Consider the following 11761-nt stretch of genomic DNA (forward strand, 5'->3'; position numbering starts at 1 on the left):
TTTTAAAATCACAGTACAGTTTAAAAATCACATTATATTCATGTGATATATATATGTATGTATATATATATATATATATAATTTTCTCAAGAGATTGTATCCCATTGTGTCTCAGACACTAAAGAATCAACTTGCACTTTGGGAGACATGAGTTCCATCCCTGGCTTGGGAAGATCCCCTGGAGGAGGGCATGGCAACCCACTCCAGTATTCTTGACATGAGATTCCCCATGGACAGAGAACGGGTCACAAAGAGTAGGACACTAATCAGCGGAGAAGCACACATTCGAAGGAAAACGTAATAACCATCAACACACTGTATAAAGCACAAAGAACAGTCTTTTGGACTCTGTGGGAGAGGGAGAGGGTGGGATGATTTGGGGGAATGATGTGGAAACATGTGTAATATCATATATGAAACAAATCGACAGTCCAGGTTCAATGCATGATACTGGATGCTTGGGGTTGGTGCACTGAGACGACCCAGAGGGATGTTACAAGGAGGGAGGATGGATGGGGGTTCAGGATGGGGAACACGTGTATACCTGTGGCGGATTCATGTTGATGTATGAAAAAACCAATACAATATTGTAAAGTAATTAACCTCCAATTAAAATAAATAAATTAATATTAAAAAATAAAAATAAAGAACCTCTATCTCTCTTCTCACTCAAAATTACATTGGGTGAGAAAACATTTTGGTGTTGACTAATTTTCTGATGGTCTCCTTCACATCATTATTTCTAAGGCTGTAGATAAGGGGATTTAGCATGGGGATCACTACTGTGTAAAGCACAGTGGCTACTTTGATGAAGAGCCATGAGCTTCCGGAGTTGGGTACACAATAGAGAAGAAGCATGACCCCATGGAAAATGGTGATGGCGGTCAGGTGGGAGGCACAGGTGGAGAAGGCTTTTTGGAGTCCACCAGCTGAGGGTAGCTTGATGATTGTGACAATTATGAAAATATAAGAGGCAAGGATAATCAGGAGGCTACACACCTCATTGAGAGTAGCAATGATAAAACATGTCATCTTACTGAAATAAGAGTCAGAGCAAGCGGCAGAGATGATGGCAGAATACTCACAGCCAAAGTGATGTAAGACATTAGAACCGCAGAAGGTCAGCTTCAAAAGAGAACACGTGATAGTCAAGGAACACAGTCCACCCCATGTGTAGGTTCCAGCGACCAGGAGGCTGCAGAGCTTAGGAGACATAGCAACTGTGTAGAGCAGGGGGTTACAAACAGCCACAAACCGGTCATAGGCCATCACTGCTAACATAAACGTCTCCGTAATCACAAGTGTGCAACCAAGGAAGAATTGCATCATGCAACCCACGTAGGAGATAGTCCTTGTGTCCGCAACCAAGATCTCTAAGAGTTTGGGTGTGGTTACAGAAGAGTAACAAAAATCAAGAAAGGAGAGATGTCTGAGAAAGAAGTACATGGGGGTGTGAAGTTTGGGATTGATTCTGATGATCACAATCATACCCAGATTCCCCACCACAGAGACAGTATAGACGGCCAAGAAGACCAGGAAGAGGGGCACCTGGAGCTGCGGGTATTCTGAGAAGCCCGAGAGGATGAAGGTGATTCCAGCACTCTGATTTCTCATATCCATCATTATGGTTCCTGCCAGGGAAAACCAGAGAGTTCACCCTAAGCAACCAGACATGACAGAAATAGAGGGTATTTTTTTCCCAGCCTGGACAGGGGACTGGTCTGCAGTGGTGAAGTCTGGAATTTCCCAGGAATGCAAATAAGACACAGTTGGAGCCCAAACGGTATACCATGTGTCTACAGGTGTGGAGAGTGCAAGTCGGCTTCTGATGGAGGGGCAAGGAGAGGATGGACTGGAGAGAACTGAGTGTCACAGTGACTCATAATTTGTCTTTGTTTCAATTTTCTCAACCTTCTCAGCTCTGTCTCCCTTTTTTCTACATGGATCATTACTTTCTTTAGCTTCATTTAATTGAACTTGTTGATTGCACTTGCAAATTCTTATGTTTGCTCAGGCCATTCTAACTGCTCAAGATGTCCTGTTTTTCTCTCACTTTTCCTTAGTGCTCTCCGATCAAAGAGAGGCTTCCCCAGTAGTGTGGTGGTAAAGAATCCTCCTGATAGTGCAGGAGATGCAAGGGACATGAGTTCAATCCTCGGTCAGGAATATCCGCAGGGGACAGAACTGGCAACCCACTCCAGTATCCTTGCTGGTGAAATCTGATGGACAGAGGAGCCTGGCGGGCTACAGTCCATGGAGTCGCAAGTCATACAACTGAGAGATTCAGCACCCATCTCATCAGAGAAGCCTCAGGTTTACCTTTCCTAATGATTTTACCAACTGGCCAACCCTTGGTAAAAGATCTCATATTGTATCTCCTAGAGAATATGAATGATGTCTTGTTAACAATCTAGACTCTTTAATCAAGTCATCTTGCCTTAAAATTTAACCTCAGTCACTTATTAATATGTCTCTGACAAGTTAAGCTCTCTGAAACCTTACCTTTAGAATATAATTCTAAAAATTTGTTTTTACTACACAATTATGTATAAAATATAACTTAAATTAGTGAATTATTTTATAAAACATTTCAGACTTTAATTTCACATGTAATAATTGCCCCACATCAAATTTAGTTTAGAATACTGGAGTGGGTAGCCATTCCCTTCTCCAGGGGATCTTTCCAATGCAGGGATTGACCCAGGTCTCCCACATTACGCGTAGGTTTTTTACCAGCTGAGTCACAAGGGAAGACCAGAAATACTGGAGTTGGTAGCCTATCCCTTCTCCAGCAGATCTTCCCAACCCAGGAATCGACCTGGGGTCCCATGCATTGCAGGCAGATTCTTTAGCAGCTGAGCTATCAAGGAAGTCCAACTTTAAGTATTTTCTAAAACATTTAAGACTTGAATTTCACATGTAATAAATGGCCCCCACCAAATTTAGTTTCTTCTCTTGTTTTCTATGCTGTTTTTCATGTTTACTTTGAATTTGAAATACATAACCTCAAAATATTCTACAATGTAGCATCACCTATAATTTTACGAAGTCTGAAATGGGGCAAATAGTGACTAAGGAATAGAAAAAATGCATACACAGAGGAAATCTTCTTCTTACTTAATTCTTTTCTAATGTTTCCTTCTTAGCTGCACATTTCCATTAATGTCTCAAGCCGTCAAGGCATAAGATTTGTTTTGTCCATTTTTCCCTGTCCTTGTCTCTATCTCTATGATTTCCTTTCCATCCAAGGTTAAGGCTGTGAAAAATTTAATCAGGGCAAAATGAACATATTCTTCAAAATACACTCCCATCTTTATTGCTACCTACTACACCTCTATTTAGCAGCTATCTTTATTTAGCCTACCTACAGCCATCTTCAGGACTAATTTTCATTCCATCTTAGTTTAAAATCATGCTCAAATGCTTACCCATATTCAAAATCATTTCCATACAAACTACCTATAATCTGAACTCTTCTGTCTGGATTTCTGTGAACTCTAAAAGAACTAAACTACCAATGCAGCAGACATAAGAGACACAGGTTCTATCCCTGGGTTGGGAAAAATCCCCTGGAGGAGTGTATGGCAACACACTCTGCTATTCTTGCTTGGAGAATCCCTTGGACAGAGGAGCCTAGTGGGCTACAGTCTGTAGGGTTGTTTATAAAGAGTCAGAAAGGACTGAAGTGACTTAGCATGCACAGTATCACTGCATGATCTAGACTGCTTGATTGCTACTTCTTTTGTTTTACTCACTGCAGCAATTTTTATTTTTGTGCACAAAATACACACTTTTTGGTATATAAAACCATTATTACCTTTTAATACCAAATACCAGGCAACATATTTGAGACTACTTTGGGGTTTAATTCAGAACTCAAGTTTGCTGTACTGTTCCAACTTGCTTTCACCTCCATGATTTTAAACTCAAAAAATTTAATGAAATATGTATAATATCATATATGAAACGAGTCGCCAGTCCAGGTTCGATGAACGATACTGGATGCTTGGGGCTGGTGCACTGGGACGACCCAGAGGGATGGTATGGAGAGGGAGGAGCGAGGAGGGTTCAGGATGGGGAACACATGTATACCTGTGGCAGATTAATTTTGATATGTGGCAAAACCAATACAATATTGTAAAGTTAAATAAAATAAAATAAATAAAAAAAGAAATTTAAAAAAATTAATGCAAAGTCTAGCATATTTCTCTACAGTTTTAAAGATTTCTTTTTAATATTTCCCAAATTTTTTTTATTTTTAACTGAAAACAAATAGTACTACTTGAATGTCCATCAAGGACTTCATTCAGCTATATACGCAAAGTTCCAAATTAAATGCGTCCCATGAATCTTAACGATAGAAGAAATAAGTTCAATATCTTGTATTCTTCCCCTGCAATGAATTAAATGAATACCACTTCATTGCTACTAGGGTTGCATAGGTGTTTCTCTGCCAAAAATATTGTTGATTTCAGAGTTTCCCACATCAGAATTAAAGTAAATCACTTAAACAACTCACCAGAAGCCATGTAGTCTTTATAGATTAATTTACTGAAGACTTCTTTAAATAAGAATCTTGAAAAGTATTTAACAAAAATACTTATATTTAATGAAAATTGTTGTAGCTTGTAATAAGAGTATTGTAACCTCTTCCAAAGTATATTTCAGTAAAGTCATCAAGAAAATTACATTTTGTTCTCATTAAAAAATAGAGGCACTCCCGAGGGTGAGCCACACTTGTGACTAAACTTAGGGATCACGCTGTATATTTAAGTCTACCTGAGTGACTTTGGGGATTCACACCCCAGACAATTGTGATTGGGGTGTTTTCCATGAGCTACAAACAAGACAATTTAAAGAAAATCCCGTAATCCTCATTTAGAGTATAATTTATTTTAAATCATTAAATCATATAGGAAGCTTGAGCATGTTTATCTTCTCATCTTAGAAAAATAACACTAGCAATCAGCCTGTTTATATTTATATTTATCATGGAATACGTGAATTCCAAAATTCAGAAAGAGAAAATCACAATTACTATTCAATAGACCAGGCATAGTGTTGTTTCTGTGTTATGTTTATTTCAGTCTTTCCTCTAAGTTTTATTATTTGGACATCTACATTTTTGTAAAAAACACATTCAATATCACACTGAATAGAAATATGATATTATGCCATTTGCAGTTACTATTGTATCCCAGTGTTTCCCTGTTTTATTAAAACTTGTTGAGTATATATTTTTCAATAATGTGATTGATAAAACCTATCAATTATGTGGTATACGAATGGTCTATTTCATCATAATAAACTGCTGCAGATTCAGTGGCTTGAAAAACATTCATTTATTAATTCACAATTTTGTATGCCCAAAGTTAGGCAAAATACACCTGGTCCCTTTATTCAAGTTATTGCAAGGCTGAAATCAAAGTGTCATCAAGTTTCTCATCTAGAAACTGGTTCTCTTCCAAGCTCATTCATGTTGTTGGAATAATTCTGTTCCTTGAAGTTGTAGGAATAGGGTATTATTTCCTTGACATCTGTTTTGGGGTTATTCACAGTTCCTAGAATCCACTCCTAGGTATCTGCTTTGTTTTCTCCATTCAAGTCACTCTCACACTTCAAATTTCTCTTTCAACACCCTCTTAAAATTCATGCATCGCTTAAAGAGGGATTCAAGCACGACTAGGGACTTCACGTTCACTTTTCACTTTCATGCATTGGAGAAGGAAATTGCAACCCAATCCAGTGTTCTTGCCTGGAGAATCCCAGGGACGGGGGAGCATGGTAAGCTGCTGTCTATGGGGTCCCACAGAATCAGATACGACTGAAGCAACTTAGCGGCAGCAGCAGCAGCAAGCATTTTTAACAAATCATCAGATTATATGAGACCCACCAATCAGGATAGTCTTCTTTTCTTATGATCAACTGATTTAAAACTAGTTATAATTTAAAATTATTTGCCAGCAGCTCCCAGATTAATGTGTAATTGAATGGCTAGTTGAAGATATGTGTACACCAAATGGTGGGGAATCTTAAGGGCTAGTTTAGACTTCTATTTGTCGCTCATGAGGTCAACATTTTTGTACTCTATTAATACTTCATTCTATTTAAAATAGCACCTACTTCCTGAATGTTTTACTTAAGAGAAGAAATTTGATGATCTGTGATTCCATCTTAAGAAGATAAAAAAGCAAACATAGCTTTTAATCTCACAATAAATAGAAGGAGGAAAAGATGAGAATGGTGATCAACAAAATAGAAAATGGACAGTGAAATAGAAATAAGGGATTGAGCAAAATGAAAATTCTGATGTTTAAAATGATACATAAAATCAATAATCTGTTAGATAAATTGATTACAAATAATAGATCATAACACAATGCTACTCAAGAAAATATTGGGACTTCATTACAGATGCTGTCAATGTAGAAAAAATAATTAAGGAGTATTATGTATAATTTTCTTTCAAAAAATTTAACTACCTAGTTCATGTAGAAAAATCATTTGAACCATACAAATAAACTTACCAAATATGAAACACAAAATATGAATAGCTTATATCTTCTTATGAAATTGAGTTTTCAGTTAAAAATCTTCCTACAAAGAGAACCTAATTCCCATACTGTTAAATTGTAAATTCTGTCAAGCATTTAAGTAATAAGTAGGAAAAAAAATGTGCATGGATATTTGAATAAACAGAGCAATAAGAGATGTATGCAACACTTTTTCTTCTTCCCATTAATATAGCTCATACTCAAACTGGAGGCATTGGGATTTGAATTCCATCAGTCTGGCCCCAGAGTTTGTGCTCTTAGTTAAAAAGTAATGTCATTTTGCAACTGGACCATAAAGATTCTTAAAGGATAAGTTTATGATCATGGGTTTTATAGTCTCACAACTGGGAAGGTTTATGTTGAAGGAAGGACTTGATTAGAATTTTGTTCCAGAAGGATGATTCAGACAGGAAGGGGAGGAAGGGCTAGAGGAAGAAATAAAACTGGAAATGTTATTTAAACTTGATGCTGTTACTATTTTGCCTATACCTTGTATGAAACATGTACTTAGGATTGTGTTTATTTGTATGTGACAGCTCTCTAATTCCCAAACATCCATGTACATAAGAATATTCCAAGAGGCTTGTTTAAAATGAACATTCCTGGGTTTCTCTGCCAAATATCCGTGAGTTCAACTGATTTCCCAGGTGCTTCTGACAGAGGTTCTAAGAAACCTCTATGATAGAAACCAAAGATTTCTGGATTTGATTTTCAGCTACAAATATCTAGAACCCAGCATTGTGCAAGCACATGATAGAATTCTTTGGCCTGCTTCCTGACCTTCAGGAGCTCAGGATTTGTTTGAAGAGGCAAAGACAACTCAATCAGCAATGTGCAAAACCTGAAAATGATTAATTAGTTTAGAATGTGTGAACTCCATAGTTTAAAAACTGATAGCTGAGATGCGGGTTACTAGCAGCTATAAGTATACAAGTCCCCCAGTAAAAAATGCATTTCTCAAGGAGGCAAAAATTGTAAATGAAGGTACAAAGTTTATTTTTAGAGACATAGCAAAACAAGTGGGAGAGCATGCAGAGAAACTGTTTAGTTAAGATAGAAGCAAGGCAGAGAGGCATGCCAGGAAAGAAAGCGTGTGGGTATCTCTAACAGAGAGGAGGGGCCACCTCCAATATTTCAGATCATTTTCTAAATTTTTGTCCATCTCTGGTGTTTCATGGGTTTCCCTGGTGGTTCAGAGGTAAAGAATCTATCTGTAGGCAGAGGACACATGTTCTGTTCCTGTATTAGGAAGATCCCCTGGAGAAGGAAATGGCAATCCACTCCAGTATTCTTGCCTGAAGAATCCATGGATAGAGGAGCTTGCCAGGCTACTGTCACCGGGGTTGCAAAAGAGTCAGAATGACTTAGTAACTAATCAACAACCATCAACACCAACACTAAAGATGTTGTAAACAAACAAACAGAAAACATATACCAAGATAACTAATGTACTTCATCATAGAAATACTGAATGAAATACTAGAAAGTAAAATATTACCATATATGATAGGAAAATAAACAATGACTCAGACGGAAAGGAAAAAAAATGATTACCTGCATAGCAGTAAACAAGATATATAAGAAAATTCATTCAACCTGATAAAGATCATCTACAAAAGTACCTCTAGTTAATAGTATGTCTAGTGTGGAAACAGAAAATAGAAAAAAATCCTACATAAAGTAAAATAACTTGATTTTCTCCTAACTCTGTGTATAACAGCCAAGAAAATAATGTCCTTAACCACTTTTAATTAACATCTTATTTTAGATTTTTGTTGAATAAGGAAAGAAAATTACAATTACTGAAAAATAGAAAGTAAAACTCTCTTTATTTGCCAGCTAGATTCTGTATACAGAAAGTCCTAAGGAATCTACAACAAAAATATGAGAAAATAATAACAGAATGAAGTAGTGCTGCGTAAATGAGTATATATAAAAACATCAATTGCATAATTGTATTCTAATGGTGACCAAATATAAATAACTATTTGAAAGTGTAATTTGCAAGACTTATTCACGCAAACATGTATGTGTGTGTGTGCTGTGTCTCAGTGGTGTCTGATTCTTTGCAACCCCATGTAGTAGCCTGCCAGGGTCCTCTGTCCATGCAGTTCTCCAGGCAAGAATACTGAAGTGGGTTACCATTTCCTTCTCCAGGGGATCTTCCCGACCCAGGGACTGAACACAGGTCTCCTGCAAGCATAAGGATTATCAAGAAACTATTGATAGCTAAGTTGTAAGCCCTGAATACCTTCATTACACCAAAAGAAAGCCATTTCTGGTATTCATCATCCTGGTCAACAGGTCATATTTTTCACAATGATAACCTATTTTTGGCATTCTATACTCTAACAAGAAAGTGAAAATGTTAGTCACTCAGTCGTCTGACTCTTTGAGACCCCATGAACTGTATTCCACCAGGCTCCTCTGTCCATGGAATTCTCCATGCAAGACTACTGGAATAGCTGACCATTCCCTTCTCCGAGGGATCTTCCCAACCTAGGGATAGAACCCTGGTCTCCTGCATTGCAGGTAGATTCTTTACCATCTGAATCACCAGAGAATCCCATACTATCAGAAAGAGGTTAATTTCTGTTCAAGACATGGATGCTAGAAATATTTGTCACAGCCATCTAAGAAGTATGAACTTTTCAATTAAAACTCTGGGGAACTGCCTTTGGATTTGTACATTCTTGAGAGATGTTAATTTAGATATATACATAGTATTACAGCCAAAAAATTTTTAAATTAATCACAGTAGTTTCAATAGCTAATATGAGGATTACTTAAAGTTTCCTGTAGCTAATAACAACTTTATTAAATGTGAGTTGAGAAAAATCAACCATTCAGAGTGGAATAAGTTTTGTATTTAACCAAATTATTTTTCTAGAACTGTAATTTGCATGAATTATGTATCTTCCCTTTTATTTTAATATGTTGATTTATGGTTATTAATTCATGACTATTAAACCACTTTTAGTTTCTGGAACAATATCCAATGTGTTAATATTATGTCTTGAATATTCATTCACTAACCTCATGAGAAAGATTGATCTATAAATTTATTTCTCATAATAGCTTTCTTTGAACTGATTGCTAAAATCTGACTAAGTGAATATAATGCACTATTAAGTATCCTCTCTTAATCTATTCACTAGAAAGATTTGTGCATGATTGACATATTTCTTAAATGTTTGGGGAAATTCACCAACATAATAAACAGGGCGTAGGATTTCTTTGTGAGGAAGACTTTGAAAACAAATTCCATTGTTTTGGGCTTCCTCAGTGACTCAGTGTCACTGCAATACAGAAGATGCAGGACATGGGAGTTTGATCCCGGGTCGGAGAGATTTCCCGGAGAAGGGCATGGCCACCCACTCCAGTACTCTTGCCAGGAAAATCCCATGGACAGAGAAGCCTGGCAGGCTAAGGTCCATGGGTTCACAGAGAGTCAGACATGACTGAGCACACACAGACATCCATTACACTAAGACATAAGATTTTACTTATATTTTCTATTTTTATTGTATAAGATTTAATGCTGTTTTTTCAAGGAATGTGTTTATTTCACTAAGATTTGTAATTTCTTAATATAGATTCTTCACAATATCTTATTATTGCCATGCCTGTAGAATATAATCAATGCCAATTTTTCCACTAATCAGAAAATAAAGAGATAGAATTTGAATTATTTTTAACTCAATATGTCAAACTCAACATATAAAATCCCTTTGTTGTCTCTCTCTTCCCTCAGAAACCAAATCAATCATAGCAATGATAATGAGAAATAAATAAAATAGCAAAGCCAGATTAGTAAAAACAACGGTGGGATTTCCCTGGGGTCCAGGGGTTAAGATCCTTTGCTTCCACTGCAGGGAGCACAGACTTGATGCCTGGTTGAGAAATTAGGACCTCACATGCTGTGCAGCACAGCCAAAAATAAAAATGAATAAATTAAAACAATGGTAAAATAAAAACCAGCTAATATGATCTCATCATAATTTCAGAAATGTGTAATGATTATGAAGGAGCATAGATGAATGAAGCAGAGAGGGCCTGGCTGCGGCCAAGAATGCTTGAATGTGCAGAGCTAAAGAAAAAGTGACGTGAATTTTAGAGCCCCTACGAGTCTCAGCCCTTAAAAGAATGAACACAATAAATACTGAGGTTTGTATGACAATGAAATGGTCAAGGATAAACAGGATCCACTTACACGGAAGAAAAGATGTCAGAAGTTGCTCTAATGGATAGTGAGATTTACTTCAAAGTTACCACAATTAAGAATATGTGGTAATGGCAGGAACTTCAAAGGAATATAAGAAAGACTTATTAAACTGAATGAGGTATATTCATGATTAGGTCCAGTTATTCAGAAGCATCTCTGTTAATCCCATTATAATTTTTTCATGCTTCATTATTGATGAAGAGCATTGCTTTTCCTTTGGATTATGAGTGCAAACCTGAGACATGAACAAGTATTTGTCAGAAGAAGAGAAAATAGAGCAGTTCTTAACTTGGGCTTTATCACTGAGTAATCATCATATCTCCCTAGAAATACATTTAACTTTTTCTCAGTATTCAATTAAACACCTTTGATTGAACCATATTATACTGGTATCCAAAAAATGAGTGATGCTTATAGAGACTAGCTATTATTTTCAGGATCTTCTTGCTTAAAATCAGGTAATACTTTTATAAGGCTAACTCAAAACTCCTCATTTTATTTGGTGTAAAATAAAGTTTTGAGAAGAGCTAAAAGTTGCATTTTATAAAATTGAATCAGAAGAGTTAGTTATGAGAACCTAAGTGCAAATTTAAACCTAACCCTAACACTAACCCTAACCTTAACCCTGATGCTAAGCACAGTTATTATCCGTGTTTGCAGTATTGTTACAAATCACAACATAAACTGTAGCATAAGGAATGAGTCTCTAACTAGATATCCCTTTTCTTCACTCTGACTTCCATAATGTATTATTTCTCTATTAACTGAGAATTGTAGCTCATCTGACCATCAAAAAAAATTTTAAATACAACATACAATTTATTTGAAACATAATCATATATTTATTTATAATAAAGATAAACTAGCATCAGAAATATATATGAAAATTATTAGGCATAATATGAGCACAAGCATATTTATTTGGCTAATACACAGCTTGTCTTTAATTCAAGTGGTTTTTCACTCCCATTGGATTTCTGAA

General features: G+C 36.3%; 1 protein-coding gene across 1 annotated transcript; it reads right to left on the reverse strand.

Moving 5' to 3' along the window:
* Positions 1–675: 675 nt before the first annotated feature.
* On the reverse strand, positions 676–1623 carry LOC104983491 (olfactory receptor 5D18-like). Its single transcript, XM_010832923.1, has one exon. It carries the CDS (start codon positions 1621–1623, stop codon positions 676–678), a length of 948 nt encoding a protein of 315 aa, XP_010831225.1.
* Positions 1624–11761: the final 10138 nt, after the last annotated feature.

This window comes from Bison bison, unplaced genomic scaffold, assembly GCF_000754665.1.
Source record: "Bison bison bison isolate TAMUID 2011002044 unplaced genomic scaffold, Bison_UMD1.0 scf7180017862870, whole genome shotgun sequence".
Taxonomy (NCBI): Eukaryota; Metazoa; Chordata; class Mammalia; order Artiodactyla; family Bovidae; genus Bison; species Bison bison.